This window comes from Herpailurus yagouaroundi, unplaced genomic scaffold (assembly GCF_014898765.1).
Source record: "Herpailurus yagouaroundi ecotype Mexico unplaced genomic scaffold, PumYag 29, whole genome shotgun sequence".
Classification (NCBI taxonomy): domain Eukaryota; kingdom Metazoa; phylum Chordata; class Mammalia; order Carnivora; family Felidae; genus Herpailurus; species Herpailurus yagouaroundi.
Window position 1 is genome coordinate 77,725,485 of NW_024412377.1, and position 23,696 is coordinate 77,749,180.

Genomic DNA, 23,696 nt, shown 5'->3' on the forward strand with positions numbered 1-23,696 from the left:
GCATGTTTTCAGGACATGGTTTAGAGCGTCAGCAGTGCTACTAGAAGACTGAGATATCAAATAGCTGTACACAGGTTCTCAGTTCACATACACAAGATACACAGAGGAACTCTCATTATTATTATGGTTAGCTCTACTAATTTCATTAAAGATATCAACACTATATAAGCAAGTAAATATGATAACTTTTCAAATGTGGTTGAATAAAGGTACTAGTAAATATTTGAGAACAGTAGAGGGGCAGTGATTTGTTCTGCCAAAGAAATACTGTAAAGCATTGCAATGGATATTAACCTTTGACTTGTAAGAACAAACACAACTTTTTTGGATTAGAGGCTAGAGTGTATTGGAGAGGGAGGTCATTTCAGGAGGAGACCTCATCATAAATAAAGAGACACAGACAGAAAAGATATATATGGAGTAGTCTGAAGCCTTATCTCAGATTTAAGATAAGCAATGGGCTTATAGAAATAAAATTCTGAAAAGTAAGGATAGGGACAATGTATGAAAGCCCTGGACTGGTATCAGCGAAGAATTTTTGGTTAGAATAAAAATGTGATCAAAGGTGCATTTCAGTAAGATGATAACATCCTTGAAACAGAATAATAAAGTTGGAGTCTTTGTGTTAAAAAACTGGAGAGCAATGTTTTTCAATTCTGTTTAATAAAGATGCAAAGTAAGAAATACAACTTACATCATGATATACTCCTACTACTGCTTCCATGGCTGTTACTACATAGGCCACACACACACACACACACACACACACACACACACAAACCTTCAACAAATTTTCATAAAATTATGTGCAAGAAACACTGTTATTTTCTAATATTTTCATTCTCTTCTTTCACATTCTTTAAAAATGATGATCAGTGACCCCAAATATAATTCATGATCCACCACTGCGTCTAGCTAGTAGTTTAAAAAATAATTAATTAACAAATTATTGCAACAAAAGTCCAAAGAAACATGGTGGTGACTAAGCTGAGAAAATATCAATAGGAATAGAGAAGAAAGAATATATTAAAGAGAGATTTTCTTTTTTTTATGTTTATTTTTGAGAGAGAGAGAGAGAGAGAGAGAGAGAGAATGCGAGTGGGGGAGGAACAGTCAAACACTAAACTGACTGAGCCACCCATGTACCCCTATTCAGGAGAGATTTTCTGAGAGGCACTTTCTGAATCAGATATGGAGGATGAAAGAAATATGGAGATCAAGGCCTTTCTGCCAAGTCAAAATGTGATTTTCTACTAAAACAGACTATAAGGAAGTTCTACTTAGAATAAATATGATTTAATGAATGTGAAGTTGCCTTGGCCTACTTTGTTACATCAGAAAATAAAACATTCATTTTTATTCACTCATAATATGACAATTTTTCTGAATACTTGATTGGTACCAGAATGCCTAAATCCTCTGAGCATACTACCAACTGTCTTTCCAGGGCCTAGTGTGGAATAAATCATATATACTAAGTTAGAAATTATTTTTCAACCCTTGGTTGTACTTTCAAAAAAATGAAAAAATATATTCATAACTTATAATGACAAATCAAATTTTTTTTTCTTTTCTTAAACAAGAAAATTAAATGTCAAAGCTATGTTGTTGTGACAAGTTTGATAGTATAATCACTAAAAGTTAGCAAACTCAGATGTGTTTCCCACAGCCTCTGTAATGACCACAGTGTACATTGTTTATTAACACCGTGAATTACAATGAGAAGAAGTTACAGTTTTTCTGCCTTGGTTTTCTGGTTTGGGTGATTAAAATATCAACTATAATATTTCGTGAATCCCGTTTCCTTCTTTTTAATGCACAACGTAACTTTTAAGGACATACATTTCATGCTTAATCAGTTCTTCCGTCTTTAAAACAGTAGTAACTGCTTAGCAACCATTGATCAATAGGGTGGTCCAGTCCCCTGATTATGACAAGAGTACCTGAAAATATATTCTAAGAATTCTTGCTTGGTTTCCCACTCCCATGTCTTAAACATTCCCCAGTCATGAATTTTTACCCAAGATAATGAACAGGGAATTTCTCAACAATGGCCAGCATTTTCTCTTTACACCGTCTTCAGAAAAATAAAAATGATGCTTTTTAATTACAAAGGAAGCATTTTGACGGTATGCTTAGGATTCATTCTATATGCAATTCCAAGAAGTAACATTTACAGTAATTCAAATAAATATGAATCTTGCTACCCTATATACATTACATATTTACTTTTGTGAAAAAACAATCACATGCAAATTCTTAATTGTGATAAAAGCTGACATTAATAAATCATTTTTAAATTCCTTTAAAATCTGTGTCGTATAATGACAAGTTTTTAACAATGCTCAGGAGGTTTATGAACTTTTATAAATATATTGTCACGCCCCAGATAGAGGACAGCAGTTAAAATTCTTTCCTTCTAAATTGCTTGTTGCACATTACTGTGCATTGACAACCAGAGGCTGTGAGAGTTTATTTTTTAATTGAGAAAAATATATTTGTAAGTCATTGCCCTTCTGATGCCTTACTTTCCCCTTTTAATTCTCTTATAGTTCCTTTTATCGCTCCTCCAGTTTTTTCCTCTTTTCTTGAAAAATAGGTGATGATTTGTAAGTATTCATCTACTCAAAGTTAAGCAGGCTCCAAGAAGAATGATCAATGTCAGAGATTTATTAAAAATGTGGAATCAGAGTGAAAAGCTTTGACTGTCACCACCCTTCCTGATTTCCCAGACTCTTATCTATTCATATGCTAGATTTCATGGTGAGAGTCTAGGCAGAGGCCCATTGAGTCAAAATACCTGTGTAAGCTGAAGTCTTCGAGTGAGTCTATACTTTTTAGGCCTTATTTTTATTTTTATTTTTTTTCCACTGGAATAGGCCTTATTTTTAAACCAATGCTTTATATAAGAGGAGATTATTTGTATTTTATATTACATTTAAATTTGTTAACGTTACTAATAGCCTTCTAGTATTCTCTATACTGTTGTGAGATCTTTTCAGTATCCTTTCATTATTTTAAAATCCAGGAGATTTTTCCTTCCAACAATACCTCTTGTTCATATTAGTTTTTCATAATGAGAACACTTTTTTATGAGAAAGAAGTCCCCAGAAGAGAAAGAAACTGAACATCTAAACAGTTCAGTGTATTTCTTTCAAAATTAAACTCATTGAGTAGACTGTACATCTCATTCTCTCCTGAGACAATTTCCTTATTTTACAGAAGAGAATGTAGTCCACTAATGTTAACATAGAGTCTCAACTTGAATTTTAGTCTTGTGCTTTTAAATGGCACCACCAGGGGTGCCTGGGTGGCTCAGTCAGTTGAATGTCTGACCCTTGATTTCGGGTCAGGTCATGATCTCATGGGTTTGTGGGTTTGAACCCCGTGCTATGAGTGCAGAGTTTGCTTGGGATTCTCATTCTCACCCTCTCTCTCTGTTACTCCCTCAAAATAAATAAACTTTAAAAATAAATAAATAAATAAATAAATAAATAAATAAATAAATAGTCACCACCAGCCTGATGCCTTCTTTTCTTCCTTCCTTTTATTCCTTCCTTCCTTCCTCCCTCCCTTTCCTTTCTTAGTCTCTGTATATATACTTTTTTAAAGCTTACTTACTTATTTTTTCAAGAGAGAGAGAGTGAGAGAGAGCAAGAGCAACCGAAGGGTAGAGAGAGAGAGAATCATGAGCAGGCTCTGCACAGTCAATGCAGAGCTCCATGAGGGGCTGGAACCCACGAATCGTGAGATCATGATCTGGGCCAAAGTTGGATGCCTAACTCACTGAGCCGCCCGGATGCCCTTCTACTTTTAAATGCCTTTCACCTTTCTTCCATAATCTGCATATTTTTCCCCCTTCACATTCCTTTTCATGTTTACTTGCTTTGATTGTTTTTCAGAGGAACACAGCTGTTTATATATCCCTGCCAAGGAGTACTCTCCACATGCCTGGGTAGTTATCTTCTCCCATCCAAGACCCCATCTTTGGTGAGGAGTGTTTACAGAAGAGTGAGGAAGGATGTAACTTTCTCACTTCCTTTAGCCAACCAGACCTTCAGATCAGATGTGTGAATCAGTGAAGTTACTGAGATGATCAAAGATAAAGCTCTATCACATTCAGGTGCAACTGAACTTCTGACAAAGATATCTAAATTCGTTTGTCTAGTTCTTCCTTTTCATACACAGGACTTAATTGATGCACAATGTTTCAGAGCTTAAAACCTGCCTTACTCTTTACAAGCTTTGTAAATTTATACAACTTACAATGACTCAGTTACTTCATCAATGGAGAAACATAATGATAGTGCCTGTCTTATGAAATTATTATGAGGAAAACAGCAAAAAAAAAGCAAATAGAACAATTTCTAGCACACAATCAATGCTAAATAAAACTTAGCTATTAATCTTCTTGCTGTAGTAATAAAAGACCTTCCCTACTTTATTTAAGAATTGTGTCAAAGTCCTAATTGTAGAACTTTATTCTAGTTTTTCCTGCATATATGTGTCCTATTCTCTTAAGTACATTTAGCCATGTTTATGAGCTTGAATAGTTTTCATATTGCCTATGAAATTAGATTTGTTTTGTCTAATATTCAAGTCATTTTTAATCAACCACTGAGTCAACCATTTAAATCCTGATTAGTTTCTTTTTGGAGGGGCGAGGGGGAAGAGTGGCTCGACTCCAGCCAAAATGGTTTATCACATGTGCTATCAGTCAATCTTTTTTCCCCACACTGTTGTTCAGTAAGTTTTTTCTATCTACATGCTCTTTAATTTGCCTGCATGCATTCCTTTTATCTCTCATAATAGGTTGCAAAAGGAAAGGGCATATAAAAAAATGATTACCATAAGCTAATATTTATTACCAATTCTAAGCAAACAATTCTAAGACGAAATTCAGATATTTTGTTTCAATTTTCTCATAGCATTTTAATCGGTGTTAATAGCATCATTTATAGAAAAAGTTGGATCTCAGAGAGTTTGAGTAACTTGCCCAAGGCCATGCAGGTTGGGATGTGAACACCAATGCCCACATAACTACTCTTAAAAAGATGGCTGAGGGGGTCGCCTGGGTGGCTCATTCAGTTAAGTGTCCAATTTTGGCTCAGGTCATAATCTCACGACTTGTGAGTTGAAGCCCCTCGTTGGGCTCTATGCTGACAGCTCAGGGCCTGGAGCCTGCTTTGGATTCTGTGTCTCCCTCTCTCTCTGCCCCTCCCCAGCTTCTCTCTCTCTCTCCCTCTCTCTCTCTGTCTCTGTCTCTGTCTCTTTCTGTGTGTCTCTCTCAGAAATAAATAAACATTAAAAAAAAAAAGATGATTGAGGGCAGAAACTAAGCCAAATACTTTTTATTCATAAAGTTTAAGCCAAAATTGCATACATACTGGATGCATATTTAATATATTATTTGATTTAAGCACAATATATCCATTCATTAACATTCCTTCCATACCCTTCAGTCCCCAAAAAACTAAGTTATTAAATCGTATCTATGCAGTTGAAGCAACTTTGCCTAATGACTCCATTTTGGATTTGGCAGAAGTGTGGGAATAATATAGCCTAACGTAATTCTCGGTATCAATTTTTTTGAAATGTTATTTATTTTTGAGAGAGAGAGAGAGAGAAAGAGACAAAGTGCGAGCTGGGAGGGGCACAGAGAGAGGGAGACACAGAATCTGAAGCAGGCTCCAGGCTCCAAGCTGTCAGCACAGAGTCTGATGCGGGGCTTGAACCCACGAATTGTGAGATCATGACCTGAGCTGAAGTCAGGCAATTGAACAATCGAGCCACCCAGGTGCTCTCATTTTTGTATTTTAGAATGAGTTTGATTTTTTTTTTAATTCTGTGATTTCCCTGGAAATAATATGGCACTGTTTTTCCCACCCTTGCCAGTAATGTAAACAAATCTGGGTTTGTGAAAAAGTTTCCTTTTCTGGTTTGTCACTTAGTTATTTTCACGATATAAGTGTCATTTGTTTTTATTTCTGTCAAACTGAGGATTCCATTAATTGTTATGTGATCAAGCATAAAATGTGATATGTGTATGTGTGATTGTGTATTTCTGTGTGCATCCATCACACTGAAACGCAAATCTTCAACATGATGTTTCATCTCTATTTCTTACACTTTGTTTACTACATAATGGTATGCAACATATAAATTAACTGTTAATCCTATGATTCAAATTTCAAAATGTCATATCAGTTCGATACTTAATTATTTTATCGACATTCTGAAAATCCTCTCCTTCAAGAGATGTGAAATATAAATATTATTCTTATGGTTGAGATACTTAAAACGCTTTGTTTTTAAGCGTTTTGTTTTGGCTGAATGGACTTGTATAATATGCTTAAGTCCTGGAAGTCTGCACTTTCTCCTATAGAAAGGTTGGGATGAAGGATGAATATATTGACATTTTCTCTGATTCTGAAAGAAATCACATGTATAAATAGTGTCAATTAAAACCGCTATCCTGAATCATTCTAAGACAGTTGTGCTTTTCTTTTATATGCACTATGTCCTTGGACATGTTTCTTAACCATTTTGTCCTTAGTTTCTCATCTCTGAAGTAGAGCTAATATTATTCCTTACCATAAAATATTGCAAAAATTATTGGCTTTAGGTCTTTTCAGGGCTTACTAGAGTCACTCAACAAAGTCAGCAAGATTGACTGATAGGTTGCATGTTTTAGCTTCCTCTAGACATTTGGAGAGGTTAACCACAAAACCTAAAAAAAAAAACAAAAAAAAAAAAAAAGAAAAGAAAAGAAAGAAAGAAATAGGTATCAGAGATTCTTTGTTCTCTTGGCTCTTCAACTCAAAAGCAGGATGGGAGCGGATATGAACCATAAGCTTCCTTTGAGGGCAGAAAAGAGAAGAGGTTATCTCACATTTCATAGTCTGTTGACAAACATGGTTCCCTTGGTAATGATAGTTTGGGTTGAGATATTTCAGTGTTGATACCTAGAAACACACACAATGGGACTGGCCAAGAGAGCAAAAAAGATGTTAATCATGTGTTTGGAACTTGTTTGAACATTAAATGGCAAAAAAGAATACAATTTGGTCTATAATCCACTAGTTGTTTTCTGCTCATTAATCTATGTTATTCATTTAAAGAAGTGATTAGCAACCTCCTGTATCACAGCACACACTGTTTTACTTTAGTATTGTGGATGACTAGTTCTATAGCTAGCATAAGTGTATAACACAACCCATGGGATGAATAAACGCACAGCTAAATGAATGAACCTTATCTTATGGGTATTACTAACAATAATGGTCAAGATTATTTTTTGGCCAGATTATAAAATTTGAAAATAGCACAAATAGTAATATAGCTGGGAAAAGAGTTCTGAGTATTTGAATATAGTATAGTATTTGAAAAATGAACTCTCAAGACAAATCTGCTGAGCTGTTGAAAGGGGGAACTTCTAGTTGCTTAGACTATTGAGCTATTACTTAAAGGACACGCAGAGAATATTGACAAATTAAAAGACATGTTCCTAGGGAATTCTGTGATCCTGAGGTGTTATACATGAAATAAGAGTTTTTTCTTTAAAAAATTAAATGAGTTAAAATTAAAATTAATTTAAAACATTTTCTATAGCATTGAAAGAAATGAAAGTATTGTCAGTTCTATATAAAAGGAATGTTGAGAGGCAATCACATCTGGTGTGAGGTCAAGAAGAAATTTCAGAGGTCTAGAGTACACATTCCTGCAGGTTTTTAATGATGGAAAATAAACACAAATAAATTTAAAACTGGGTAGCTTAGAGTATACAGGGAGTTTGGCCAACATACCTAATTCTGAATACCTGTTTTCATTTTTTTGATATGTCAAAAATAGTCAGGTAGTACACAAAATTTAATCTGGTTAAAGAAATAGAGTTTGAGTGTATTAATATTCTTATGTACTCAGTAGTTTTGACTCAGAAATCCTTCATTTAAAAATTGGCCACTGATCAGTTTTATGAGATTAAGAATTAAATGAAAAATAATGTGTTAATTCATAAATGCTTGCTACACCTTCTGGATACTTTTGAGTATTATAATCCCTCAGAAGATTTTAGAAAAAAGAAAGATGAAGAATGTTTGATTGCAGATCTATTCATAATCTTGCTCAGTCAGCAGTATTGCTACTAGTAACACTATGCAGTTCACAACAAGTCTACTGAATTGCGGGAGTGCAACACAGCTGGTTGGTTATTTTGGGTTTTATAATGCTTGCCCCGATTATGTGGCATTCAGCTAATTATATGACTAAATATCTGACTCAACAACAGAGTAGTTAATTTACTGACCACATGTGGACACGATGTTAGTCTTTCCTTCCAGTGAAAAATCAGACATAGTCACTCCAAGGAAGATGAATATACTGGACTCCTAGAGCTAATGTAGATTATATTTTATGATGTGTCCTTCTGGTGTGCTATTTTCAGTGCTTCTATTTCCATCCCTCACAAGCCTGGTTACACTGTGCTTAGGTAATAAAACCTTTACAATAGAGTTCATGTGAATCAATTATTCTTTCATCTCCTCCTGCTTTTTTAGTGAACAGTACAATCAGTTAGTATTCCTTGCATCATATACATTGGCTGGTCTCCTAGATCAATCCTATTCTCAAAAAATATTCTTATTCTCTAAGTTTACTTTTGCTTCCTACTGGAAAGTACCTGTTTTTCAACACCCAACATCACTGATGAATGTATTAGTTCTTAAAAGACACATGGCCATACAGTTATGTTTAAGAAACATGCTGAGTCAATTCTAAAAGTCAATTCTAAAATCCTAAAAAAAAAAATGTTGGCCAACATGGGGCTAGGAATATTTAATTTTTTTATATTTATGTATTTTTTTGAGAGAGAGAGAAAGAGCACAAGCAAGGGAGGGGCAGACAGAGAGGGAGAGAGATTCCAGAGCAGGCTCTGCACTGCCAGCACAGCCCAATGTGGGGCTCGATCCCATGAACTCTGAGATCATGACCTGAGCTGAAATCAAGAGTCAGGCGCTTAACCACCTGAGCCACCCAGATGCTCCAGTATGGGTGTTTTTAAATCTGTGATAAGAAAAAGTAATGTAAATCATAAAGTAATTAAGTGACATTTTTCCCCTGAAAAGATAATGCAGTAGAATGTTATTTTTGTTTTTTCTAACTGGGTTGGCTCTGTTAATTTTAACAATTATAGAAAAAATGAAGTAGAGATGTTGTTTTTCTACAGTAGAAATCCTCTGAAAAGAATAGCTGAGGAATTTGATGGGGAAGACATATTATGTTAACTGTAACATTAACAAGCATTGTCTATTTTTACCTGAGGAAGGAGAAGTATCTGTAACACTGACGTTCAGAATGCATGTTCCCTGCAGTATTCAAATTCATCTTGCAATCAACTTGGTTAGAATTTTAACTATTTTTAAAGTTGGTATGAAACACAGTTTAGGACTTGAAAAATACTCATGTCCTCAACCTACAGTGAGTTCCACAGTAAGATGTCCATTTTGGCTTCTGTTCACATGTAGCTATTCCTTTCATAATATTCTTCAGAATATTATGATGGCATCCATAATATTCTTACTGTGATGGGAATGAATAATATCTAATCTCATATAGTGCATGGATCATGGCTAAAGACAAATAAATATGACACACTGTAGTGGGTATAATTAAGTATATATAACTTGAAAAAAATATTTTGTAAACAATATGATGCGTTATTTTTTATTTGTTTTCTCTGAGGAGCTCATCCTAAATAATACAGACTTTGCTGAATTGTGTGAGTTGTTCCTTATGGTAGCTAAATGTTGTCAGAGATCTAGCAAGTAATAAGATATATTAATTAAGAGAGATAAGGAAAGGAAGGATATACAAGCCAGTATTTTTAATAGTGGAGCAAACACTTCACCCTTTAATTAAATGTGACTTGTTTGAGAATTAAATTAAAGTGGCGAAGAGCACAAGGAAGGGAAATGTGAGACATTTTCATAATGCAGTATAACCCACAAAAATACAGAAAGAGGAAATCAGTTTATTTCCCCTTTTCTTTAAAGGCTGATATTAGGGAAGAAAAATAAAAGAAGAAATTGCGTGTATGTACTGTGTGTGTGTTTTCTTGAAGGGGTAGATTGAATAGATTCAAATGATTTTTTTACAAATTATCAAACTATTACTTGTTAAATATCTAACTTTTCACGTCCAAATTAACGTTTTTTAGAAAATGAAAAACATTTTAAAACTATTTTTAAGTCAAGTATGCAAACACCTATGTGATAGGATCAAAGAAGCATCAAAATTTGATTGAAGACAAGATCCAAGGTGCTTTTCAAAGCTTTCTTGCGATGTAAGAATAAAATCAGGCGCAGGAACTTTGTGAGACCCTGGAGCTTCAGTGGGGAGAAGAGCACATGGAATTCTGTCCCTCCTGCACAAAGCGTACGCGGCCTGATAGCAGGAAAAAAATGTGCATTTTGATGATGTGCTCAAAAGGAACAGAAAGATATTTGATAATAAGGGATTTTCTGAATTGTTTAATATCTCAAAAAGGCATATTAAACGTGGTAATTCCACTTTTCTTACACTTCTTTCCCATTTAGGGCTGTAGAGGGCAATTAAGAATATGGTTGTGGAAAATGCTATAGCAAATTGTACTTTTACTGGACCTCAGGATACAGAAAAGCCACCTTCACTTAATTGTGTTCATAAAGTTATGAAAATAACCTAAGTTTGACAAGTGGTGTGGAATTAGAATATCAAGGCTAATGTGTGTTTTACTTACTTAGAGAACAGCATGTGGTTTTAGGTTGCCTACTGCACGGCAGCTGAGCTTTTGTGAATTTACCATCATAAATTCAACTATTAGGAATTCACATCATGTGGTTTTATGAAGATAGCAACAAAGAGTATTCTTAGACAACAGGCCGAATTAATATCAATGACAGTTTGAGCCCTATACTAGGAGAGCACATCCTTATTGAAGATAATATTCCTGAATATGTGATAACTTACTGAAAATATAATTTTATCAGGCAGATTATCTTATTTTTCTAACATGGTAGGAAAAAAAATGCTTGTTCCCCATTCTTCTTTTTATGTACACTGTTTTAGGAGTTAATGTTTCATATTAATTTTTCATTTGTCCATTAATTTTTTTTTTTTCCTCTTCAGGTGTAATCTAGCCCCTGTGGTGGAGTTTGCTGCAGATGTGGGAACTAAATCAGATTTTATTACCATGAATCCATCAGTTGTACAAAGAGCATTTGGAGGCTTTCGGAATGAGAGTGACAGAGAAAAATTTGTGCATAGACTTTCCATGCTGAATGACAGTGTCCTTTGGATCCCTGCTTTCATGGTCAAAGGAGGAGAGAAGCACGTGGAGTGGGTTAATGCATTAATCCTTAAGAACAAACTGAAAGTGCGAACTGCCTATCCATCATTGAGACTTATTCATGCTGTCAGAGGGTAAGTGTCTGGAAAGGACCAGTCTGTCCTTGGCACAATGGAACACATAACTAAACATTTTCCCTAGACAGGAAGGAGCTTTAGGAAAAGCTTCCAATGGATACATGTTTCTCCTTTTTTGTGATGGGTACGCTATTCGGCAACTTGCATTTTGTTTATGTGCTATGTTATCTTAAAGCTCATTCTCTTTCTTAAAAAAAGCAAATATTTGAACTTAGCATCTATTTATGTCTAGTCATGAGCATACTACTGGTTTTTATGTTTTGCCATGTTAAAGAGTAATAAGAATTCATGGTAAAGTTGATGAATTTGGGGTAAGAAAACTACCAACAGAAGTGCTAAATAGCTACTGGGCAATATTGTGGAAGCATAAATGTTAGATATATTTAAGGAGCAATTAAGTCCCTTCTGTAGTTAAGAGGTCTACTAGGGATAGAGAAGGCTGGATGAGATAACATGCCCTGATGCTTCCCCCCAAAAGCCATAGATTCCAATTGTATGAATTAAGTTAACATTTCCCTTTTATTAATACAAGCTCAGATGTAAAACCAAGAAATAGACTTTATATAAAAGTGGCAAGTGGCCAAAAGGCCAAGTTCAGTCATGCACACATATAAATGTGTAAAATATATAACACAAAGATAAGCAGTCATGTGTATTTATTGAATATCTACTGAATTCCAGATATTGGAGATAGAAAAATGAAGAAGTCTGATTACTTCTTTAAAGGAATGCCTAGGCTTTATAGCAGAAACAGATGTATATATACCAACTGGCTAGTACATAAACGAATGGTAAGAGGGTATATTGTCAGGAGTGTAGAGTTTGTTTCTCATGTTAGCAAAGAACACTTAAAAGTCTAACATTTCAACCAGACATAAAAAACAGAATAGCTATTTATCAGGGATAAAAAGAGAAAGAGAGAAACAGGACAGAGACAGAGAGAGAGAGAGAGAGGGTGACAGAGAAAACCAAACAGAAGGAAATGTTATTGCATTATTAGAGTGAACTGAGACAATGATGTAATTAAGAACAAGGTAAACTTGAGGAATAATGGAGTCCAGTGTAAAGCATTGGAATACAAGGTTGGAAAAATAACTTGTGATTTGATTGGGAAAAGAATCAGTTTTATTTTAAAGCCCAGTTATATGTGTGAATTTAGGAGAGTAAGTCTTGTAACACCAGACTCTGAATTGGCAAGAAGAGGTGCTAGGAGTATGAAGACCAATTAGACTTTTTTGATTAACATACTTGCAAGATGATAAAAATGTGGGGCAGAATTAGTGGCCATGGGAGGGAAGGGCAAGTTCAAGGGACCAATTAAATACAATGGATAGAAGTTCTAAAAGAAAAAAAAGTTTCCAAACCCAGAATTAAAAATAGTTTGCTTCATATACTGTAATTGGGACTGGGCTAAGGTGTTTTCATTTTGTTTTGTTATTGTGATACTTTCCTTCCAGGATTTACCTACTGTTCCTTGTTTAAACTCGAGACAGTTTCTTGGATTGTGTTATTCTTCACACAATTAAATTGCATTCTTATAATTAAATCATGGTTATTCAACATTCACTCTTTTGATGTTTGACATGAAGCTTCAACAAAGTAAGATAAAATACATTCATTTGGAGGATAGGTGTTTTTTTTTTTAATTACAAAGATTCCTGGTAATTACAGTTTGACTCTGAAGGAAAAAAAAAGTATTTTTAACAGGATAACTTTATAAAGCATTGTGCTAAGAACACATCTTATTTTTTGATATGTTAATGTTGAGTATCATTTGAGTGTGAGAAAATATTAAAGATAACACTGTCTTATTGTCTTATCTTAAACACACACGAAGACATATACACTCTGACACACACATAGAAATATTCATACACACTCCAGTGATAGTTTATTAAGATCCAAAAACAAATGTTTTGAAGTAAGTACTCTTTTATTATAGGAAACTAATAAAATTTAAGATTACTCTGAATTAGTACCATTTTAATAGACTATTTTCGGAGCAGTTTTAGGTTCACAGCAAAATTGAGAGGGTGGTACAGAGACTTCCCATATGCTCCCTGCCCCTGCACATGCATAGCCCCACTATCAACATCTTGTACCAGAGCCGTACATTGGTTACAACTGATGAACGTACATGGACACAACATTATCACCCAAAGTCCATAGTTTACACTGCAGTTCACTCTTAGTTTGTACATTCTGTGGGTTTTGACAAATGGGTAATAACATGTATCCTCCATTATAGTATCATACGGAGTAGTTTTACTCACCTAAAAGTCCTATTCATCCATTCCTCCTCATTAATTCATGGTAAGAACATTTTTTGTTTGCTTTGGTTTGTTTTTACCGTGTCTATAGTTTTGCTTTTTCTTGACTGTCATATAGTAGGAATCATATAGTAAGCCTTTTCAGATTGGCTTCTTGTGCTTAGCAATAAGCATGTAAAATTCCTCCATGTCTTTTCATGGCTTGACAGATCATTCTCTTTAGTGCTGAACAATCTTGCATTGTCTGGATGTACCAGTTTATTCATTCACTTGTTGCTTCCAAGTTTTGACATTTATGAATAAAGCTGTTGTACACATCTGTGTGCAGGTTTTAGGGTGGACATAATTTTCAACTCATTTGGGTAAATACCAAGGAGTATTATTGCTGGATCTTATGATAGGGGTATGTTGAGTTTTGTCAGAAATTGCCAAACTGTCTTCCGAACTGGTTGTACCATTTTATATTCTCAGTAATGAATGAGAATTCCTGTTCCTCCACATCCTCACAGCCATGCTTTCAGTGTTCTGGATTTGGGCCATTCTAATCGTTAGCGTAGTGATATTTTATTGTTGTTTTAGTTTGCATTTCTCTGATGACATAACGATGTGGGGCATCTTTTAATATGTGTATTTGTGGTCTTTATCTCTTTTTCAGTGAGAGGTGTATTGAGGTGTTGGGCCCATATTTTAGTCAGGTTGTTGGTTTTCTTATTGCTGAGTTTAAGAGGTTTTTGTAGGGGCGCCTGGGTGGCGCAGTCGGTTGAGCGTCCGACTTCAGCCAGGTCACGATCTCACCGTCTGTGAGTTCGAGCCCCGCGTCGGGCTCTGGGCTGATGGCTCGGAGCCTGGAGCCTGTTTCTGATTCTGTGTCTCCCTCTCTCTCTGCCCCTCCCCCGTTCATGCTCTGTCTCTCTCTGTCCCAAAAATAAATAAACGTTGAAAAAAAAAATTAAAAAAAAAAAATAAGAGGTTTTTGTATATTTTGGATAACGCTCCTTGACCAAGTAGGTCTTTTGCAAATATTTGCTCCCAATCTGTGGCTTGTCTTTTCATTCTTTTGACAAATGTCAAAAGAGCATAAGTTTTTATTTTTAATGAAGACCAGCTTATCAATTATTTCTTTCATGGATCATACCTTTGGTGATATATCGAAAAAGTCATTGCCAAACCCAAAGTTGTCTTGATTTTCTTCTATGTTATCTTCTAAGAATTATATAGATTTGCATTTCACATTTAGATCTATCATCCATTTTGAGTTATTTTTTGTGACGGGTATAAGGTCTGTGCCTAGATTCTTTTCTTTATATGTGGTTGTCTAGTTATTCTAGCACCATCTGTTGAAAAGATTATCTTTGGGGAGCCTGTGGGGTATATATTGAAGGGCAGGAGTGAAGTTTGGTTGCATGCACAGCCTGGGTCCTCCCAGCAATTTCCAGTGCAAGATGGTGCCAGGAGAATCTTAAAAAAAAAAAAAAAAAAAAAGACTATCTTTGCTCTCTTATATTATCTTTGCTTCTTTCTGAAACATTAGTTGACTATATGCTGTCCTGATTTTGCTAGCTTTATGGTAAATCTTGAAGTTAGGGAGTGTCAGTCCTCTGACTTTCTTTTTCCCCATTAATATTGTGTTGACTATTCTGGTCTTTTGTCTCTCCATATAAACTTTGCAATTAATATTTTGTTCCCTAAATTCTGTTGTATATTTCTTCATTCACTCTAAGTGGCAAAGCACAAAATAAGAGGTATGGTTGAAATGGAGCATTTTCAATAAATTACAATCTAAATGGAATTGTACATGATTAATAGCTATGGATTCACATAAGCTTTTTACAGACTTTTAAAATTTATTTATTTATATTGGGAGAGATTGAGAGGATGAGCAGTGAAGGGGCAGACAGAAAGGGAGAGAGAGAGAGAATCCCAAGCAGGCTCTGTGCGGCAGCGTGGGGCTTAAACTCATGAACCCGTGAGATCATGACTTGAGCCAAAACCAAGAGTCGGAGGCTTAACTGACTGAGCCACCCACATGTCCCTTTTAACAGATTTTTTTTTTAATATAGAAAGTGCAGGGGGGAGCCTGGGTGGCTTAGTGGTTAAGTGTTTAACTGCAGCTCAGGTCATGATCTCACGGTTCATGAGTTCAAGCCCCATGTTGGGCTCTGTGCTGACAGCTCAGAGCCTGGAGCCTGTTTCGGATTCTGTGTCTCCCTCTCTCTCTGCCCCTCCACCAATCATGCTCTGTATCTTTCTCTCTCTCAAAAATAAATAAACATTAAAAAATATAGAAAGTGCAGAACCTTTTAATAACTAGTTCATCAATACTCATGTTTTGTTTTATCCACATTCCTTCCATAACGATTATAAACTATTTCACCTAAGCATTTTATTCCAAAGATTAACAAGGCCAAACTTCTGACCACTGGTGAAGTTAATGGTATACTTTCTTTAGATTACTATGCTTTAGATGTTTTTCACAAGAATTGTTTTGAATTCTCCATGAAGAACTCACCTTGCTACTGTACTACTCATCCATCTATGTACTCCCCCTTCAGATGTCAAACGATTCAATTCTAAACTGTGACCCAGGATATAAAGAAGTAGTTCTAGAGGTGCCTTTCACTCTTCAAATCCCATTGGAAATTTGTACAGGTGGTATATGTGAAAGGTGACTTCATTTATGGAATTAATGAAATGAACACATTAATGCATGCAGTGTAGCATTTCAACATAATGTTTATACTCTGCAAAGCTACTGGAACTCTGGAAGAAAATAAGGAAGCGTGAATACTGATGAAACAGATTCACATGATATGAAAGCATGAGCAAACTCCCCAAAGATCTGTTCTTTAAGTATCTGTTTTACATCTCTCTGAAACACTGTGGTTAATAAAGTTCAGGAAAATAGTTTAGAGAATTTCATAGCCTCTGTTGATTCCTGGAGTTTGTTGTCTCTCATAAAAAGTTTAGAACACCTAGTAAAAGCACGCAGTTTAGTGTGCATGTAATCACTGTGTATGCAAAGGGCCTTCCAAGCACTGCAATTACAAGTAGAGAGTTTAAGTGATTTGGAAAGCAAAAGGTTCCTGAAAACAATGAGAATCATTTAGATGTTTTCACATTGTCAAGAATCATTATTTAAACTTTTTCCTCGCTGAAAATTATGATGGCTTACCAACTTCAAACGTCTATTCAATTGTAGGGATTTTTTTTTATAAAGCCCCAAAAATATAACCTCAGTCATAAAACTCAAAGAGATTCTTAGATTATGTTTTAATGAATGGTCATTCTTCCCAAGCCATATTAAATAAAATGTAAGGACAAAAGGATAGCTAGATTATAATTTTAAAACAATCTTACAAAATAATGAAAGGGTAATCTAATGGGGACAAATAAAAGATATATTTACAAATTTAAGAGAATACCTGAATGCATTAAACTGGTGTGGAGTTGCAAGCTTTTCTCTGGTATTTCTTCAAAAGCTACACATGACTACGTATTTTTATAATTATTTTGCAGTTTTCCTTATGAAAGAGGAATAATTTTCATAAGACTTTAAGAATGAAGAGGGGATTTTGAAACTTTAAAATGACTTGCTGAAACTTTAAAAATGTGACAAGATATAAAAAATTCAAGGTTCTATTACATTTATAATAAAATTGTCAATGTACAACACATAATATACTGAAACAAACACTTAACCCATGGACTAGTTTAAGATACAATTTTAAATTATTATATGACATATCAAAATGTATTTTTATAAAATATTTAGTGTTAGTCAAAAAAGTCCTATTTTTATAATTACTATAATTTGATGCACAATAGCCAAGTGCTGTTTTATACAGTGGGATGATTATACTTTATTTTCTCATTTATTAACATGGTAAAAACAAATCAGCATGAAAAAGTAAACCCTCAGTTCCACTACCAAGTGCTATAGATAATTTAAGTTCATTTATTTTTTTTTTTGAGAGAGAGAGAGAGAGAGAGTGAGAGTGGGAGAAGAGCAGAGACAGAGAGAGAGAGAGAGAGAGGGAGAGAGAATCCCAAGCAGGTTTCACACTGTCAGTGCCAAGCCCAATGTGGGGCTCAAACTCATGAACTACGAGATCATGACCCGAGCTAAATAAAATCAAGAGTCGAAAGCTTAACCGACTGGGCCACCTGTGCACCCCTGATAGTTTCTTAAGAATTCTCCAAGAAAAGGGGCACCTGGGTGGCTCAGTTGGTTGAGCATCCGACTTCGGCTCAGGTCATGATCTTGCGGTTGGTGAGTTCGAGCCCCGCATCAGGCTCCGTGCTGACAGCTTGGAGCCTGGAGCCTGCTTCAGTCTCTCTCTGCCCGCTCCACCGGTGCTTGTGCTCTGTCTCTGTCTTTCAAAAATGAATAAACATAAAATTTTTTTTTAAAAAAGAATTCTCCAAGGAAAGAGATTAGATAGATAAATAAGTGTATTTTAAAATTATATTTTATATGCATAAAAATGTTATATACAAATTTCCAGTTCTTGCTTAGAATGATACATAGTCTTCTGCCTCTTTTTTTTTTTTTTTTTTTTAAGTTTTTACTTTAGGGAGTTTGTTCCTTGGGATCTTATCTCTATTCTCTGATATCTTAATTATAATTCTCTTACCTCTATTCAGATATTTATATTTAAGAGCATAATTGATTTAAACTTTAGTTTTTTTTTTTTCGGGGAGCTGGGGTGGCTCAGTTGGTTAGAATGTCTGACTTCAGCTCAGGTCATGATCTCATGGCTCCTGTGTCAGGCTTTGTAGTGACAGCTCAGAGCCTGGGATCTGCTTCAAATTCTGTCTCCATCTCTCTCTGCCCCTCCCCACTCATGCTCTGTCTCTCTCTCAAATATAAATAAACATAAAAAAAAAAAAACTTTAGATTTGTTGCAATCATTCTGGAAAATATATTCAAACATTTATATTTGAATCCTTTGCCTCTGACAATTATTATGAAGCATTAAAGTATTTAAGTCAAAATTTAAATATTCAAGTCCAAATTATCTTATAAATTTATATCATCCATTAGTTTATTGTTTCAGTCCTACTACAAAAAAAAAAATGTTTGGCCTATTTTGTCATCATACCCTAATTATTTGTTTTAATATCAATATTCATATAATAGAGACTATACTCTCTTTAAGTTGATAAAGATACTTTGTATTAATCAAGATAAACACTTAGATTAAGGACTGGTTAATATTGAGATTAATAAAAGTTGATAATGTTCTATGTGTTACCTTCATAGTTGGTAATTCTAAAGTTATCCAACAATTTGTAAACATCTTCACCAAAATGATTAAGGGAAAGATAAATTCAGTTCATGTAGATTTTTAAAAATTTTTATGAGTTCTATCTATGATATCTGTTTTTTTATCTTTTAGTGGAGAATATATATGCTACCCTTATAGTTAACAAATCTTCCAAATGTTTCTTATTTAAAGGATAATTTAAAAACTACAAAAGAAATGTACAAGTGTGAGTAAAATTGACTAATGAATGCATTAAAATAGCTTGGAATTAAGAACTTTCATTTGAAATGCTTGGTATACCCTATGACCTATAGCAGAGTTTCTCAAATTAGAGTTAACAGATGTATTTTGCAGGTTCTGAAAAAATAGTGTTATTCTTTTGAAAACTTGTCTCTACATTGATCCAAACTGAGAATACTGGCTTAGAGAATTTTCAAGAATTATTTAGGAGTTTAATATACAAGAAAGGTCAAAATAAAACTATTCTGTCCACGGACAAAACTATTTATATCCTTCAGACTCAGATTTGTATCTTTTAAAATGTGGGAAGTGACATAAATAACCATTTAGGTTCTTTTGAGTGCTGAGTTTCACTGGTCCTGTGCTTTAACTGATGTTGCTTAAGTGAATATTCAAAACAACACAATACACATTTGTACTTAATATTTACAAACATCCTCAGAAATGTCATCTATTAACCTAAATAAAAAGCTTTGTTTAACTTAATCAACATAATAATTGAGGTAGCTTACTATAATATTCCTGCTTCAAAGTCATTTCTCTTGGAATTTAAATATACTTTATATTTTTCAAGACCATAATTAAGCTAACCCACCCCCATCTAAATGTTTCTTGTTGCTGGTAAAAGACATACACACACACACAAACATGTATACACACAAATATGTGTAAGTGTGTGTATATAGATGGGTATAGATATAGATATAGATGGTATAATTATAGATGATATAGATATAGAAGATATAGGGATATATGTTTGTTAGGGAGCCATTTATCCTATTGAATTTGTTCTTTCTTTAAATTTTGAAAATTATTAACCTGTTTAAAAAGCATAGGTCTTGGGGCGCCTGGGTGCCTCGGTCGGTTAAGCGTCCGACTTCAGCTCAGGTCATGATCTCGCGGTTTGTGAGTTCAAGCCCCGCGTTGGACTCTGTGCTGACAGCTCGGAGCCTGGAGCCTGTTTCGGATTCTGTGTCTCCCTCTCTCTCTCTGACCCTCCCCCGTTCATGCTCTGTCTCTCTCTGTCTCAAAAATAAATAAATATTAAAAAAATAAAATAAAATAAAAAGCATAGCTCTTTCTATAAATGCAAATTATGTAAAATTACTTCTGGAGTAGTGTTTATATATTGCATACAGGAAAAATAAAAATAATATATACTGCTACATATACACACAACATATAACAATATTTAATATACTATTAATATTTTGTATACACTTAACACACTATGTGATATACAATATAAGACACTATTATGAGCAAATATATAACATATGATATACTAATAGTATCCCATGCAAGTTGTTTGTTGGACTTTTTGCATGTCAGACAGTACCAATACACTTTCCTTATAATGATACATTCATATGCAACTTGTCATCACTTAGGATTTTGAAAAATTGATTTTGTCATGCTTAACATATGGCAAAAGTTTCCCACTTTATATTTATTGTGTTGGCATTTGTTGTGCTATCTTGAATTTATTCTTAGTAATTTCATCTTGTGTTGGGAGGATAATTATTCTTTTACACTATTACTGGAAGTGACTAACTTTTGAATTATTTCCTCTTATTCAGAATATAATAAATTAATCTGCATACTTCATAAGCAGTACACTTATTTCTTCATTTTTGTCATTAAATGAAATGAAGTTTAACAATGGGATATCACTTAATATGCCCTCTTAAGTTTCCTGGGATTTTGCTGGATCATTTAGGTTTTCTTTTGGTAGGCAACCCATAAACTAGCAAGTTGTGAGTACTTCATTCACAATTTAATGATCAGGGTCATAATTTCTAGCGTGTGCATTTAAATGTAGGAAGGAATAACAAGACTTGCAGAAATCAAATCAAGTGACATGTCTTTTCTGTGTAGCTGATGTTCTAAATTTTTCATTAGTCAAGTGTATCTTTCTATTAAAAGAGAAGCAGCACACAGTTAATTTGTTACAATGTATGATATTTTTCCTTAATTTTTTTTATTTGAATATAGTTGATACACAATGTTAACATTAGTTTCTATGTACAACATAGTGATTCCACTTCCCTATACATTATGCTGTGCTCACCACAAGTGTAGCTACCACCTGTCACCATACAACACTATTAGAATATCACTGATTAGGGGCACCTGGGTGTCTCAGTCAGTTAAGCTTCGACTTTGGTTCAGGTCATGATGTCACGGTTGGTGAGTTTGAGCCCTGTATCCAGCCTGCTGCACAGAGCCCACTTGGGATCCTCTGTCCTCCTCCCTCTCTGCCCCTTCCCCGCTCATGCGCGAGCTCTCTCTCTCCCTTTCAAAAATAAATAAACATCAAAAAAAAAAAAAAAAAGAATATCATCAACTGTATTCCCTATGCTATGCTTTTGTTCCCATGAACATTCCATAATGGGAAGCCTGTATTTTCTACTCCCCTTCACCCATTTTGTCTATCCACCCACCTCCTTCCTCTCTGGTAATCATTAGTTTGTTCTCTCTATTTATAGGTCTAATTCTGCTTTTTGTTTGTTTGTTTATTCAATTGTTTTTCTTAGATTCTGCATATGAGCGAATCATATGATATTTGTCTTTCTTAGTCTGAGTTATTTCACTTAGCCTACTACTCTCTAGGTTTACCCATGTTGCAAATGGCACAATATCATCCTTTCAATGTCTGCATAATATTCCACTGTATATACAACAATGTATGAGTTTTTAAATTTCTATTTATCTTTTTATTTTTTCTTTCAAGATTTTATCTAAATTCAAGTTAGTTAACATATAGAATGTATGATTTTTTAATGTGGTTCCTAACAAATTAAAAGGTTTTATCTTCACACATGTTTTAGCATCACTTTTTTTCCAGTTTTAAGACTGACACAAAAATACCACTGCTCAGATTTTAGTTACTACACTCATTTTTCAGACATGAAAATCTTTCAATTTTAAATGAATCTAAAGATAAAAGGCTAATTAAAATTAGGGTGATCTTCTGCAGGCTAAATTCATGTAAATGACATGAGCTTTCAGAATTTGAATCAGACCAGGCTCCCAGTGGAGTTCCCAGTAAAAATAGAGACTGAAATAGACCATTGGTAGGAAATATGAGTTCATCACTGTTATTCAAATGAAATGTTTTGGAATATTGAACCAACTCAAAGTCACACAAGGAAAAGTAATTTTAAGAAACAACTGAAGATCGTGACATTCACTCCAAATGTTTTCTGAAAATGGCTTGTTTTAAATTTAATCTTATGCCAAAAACATTTCCAAATGGTTTCTATTTTGACCAATGAGCAACACAGCTGTAATATTTATTTAAAAAAACATGCATCTTTAATGTTTTTGATTAGCTAAACACTGCATACTGGGTATTTTAAACCTCATGATATTTCCATGATGAAATGTTTCTTTCTTTGCTGGGAATGCGGATGTTTGCCCTTCTGGAACTGCAGTGTTTCCTGAAATCATAATCCAGTTACCCTTGTGTTAAAGTATTGTTTCCTAGCAGCTCATGTCATTTATATTTCATTGTGGAATGTGAAAATATAAATGGATTGTATCTAAGAAATGATTCACAGGTATATGGCTCACAAAGGAACCTGTAGGAAGCAGAGCTTCTAGGCTGCTCTTGGCCAACATATTTCTCTCTCATTGAGACTAAAAGGTTCTGCAAAGTATCTAGAATGGCTTTTGAGGAGTGGGGAAGCCTTCATGGCGGTCAGTGACAATGACCCATCCTGGTTTTTTTCCCCTTGGTATGCATTTTTTTTTTCTTTTCTCCTCCTGGATCATTTCCATTCTTTCTTCGCTCTTGTCCCTTATTCAGAGATTGACCTGGGAATCCTTTCTCTGTATTTTCTTTACAAAGGATGTGTGCCTCTAAACGGTCATCAGAATGTATTTTATTGTTCCCTTTGTTCTCTATGTTATAAATTTCATAAGTGCAAATACTTATTTATCTATCTTCATATAACTAAGAGAAAGGATGAAAGCCTATATTCATTATGATGGGGGTTGGGGCACAGGTGCAGAGGAGTAGAAAATTGAGTCATGAAAAAGGGCAAAGTTGTTCTGTAGAAAGACTGAAGTTTGAATCACGGTTAGTTCTTTAGAGCAATCAAAGAAGCAGGGCAGCAGGCTGGATGGAGGAAGCAATTTTTTAATCAACCTGGGTATCACTGGAAATCCTATTTACCATGCGGCTTATTTTGAAGCAGAGGGAAACCCTGCCAATAAGGAAGGCTTGAATCTCCATAGAGATAGCTTATTTTCCCAGCAATGTATTAATTAATCAACTGGTATATGTGAAGAACCAACTTGTGCCCAGTACCCACATAATTGTAAATCAATGCTTACTAAATTGTACCTGCCTAAGGTATTGTTAGAATAAAACTGTTAGACTAAGTTCTGATTAAAAAGTAAATGAACCATAATAATGAAGTGAGACACTTGGGAACATCTAGAATGAACATCT

General features: G+C 34.5%; 1 protein-coding gene across 1 annotated transcript in view; it reads left to right on the forward strand.

The window, feature by feature from the left end:
- Nucleotides 1–23,696, forward strand: part of ST8SIA4 (ST8 alpha-N-acetyl-neuraminide alpha-2,8-sialyltransferase 4) — a 97,628-nt gene that overhangs the window by 34,050 nt on the left and 39,882 nt on the right. The window contains 1 exon segment of the mRNA XM_040447753.1: nucleotides 11,164–11,457. Coding sequence (XP_040303687.1) covers nucleotides 11,164–11,457 — 294 coding nt within the window.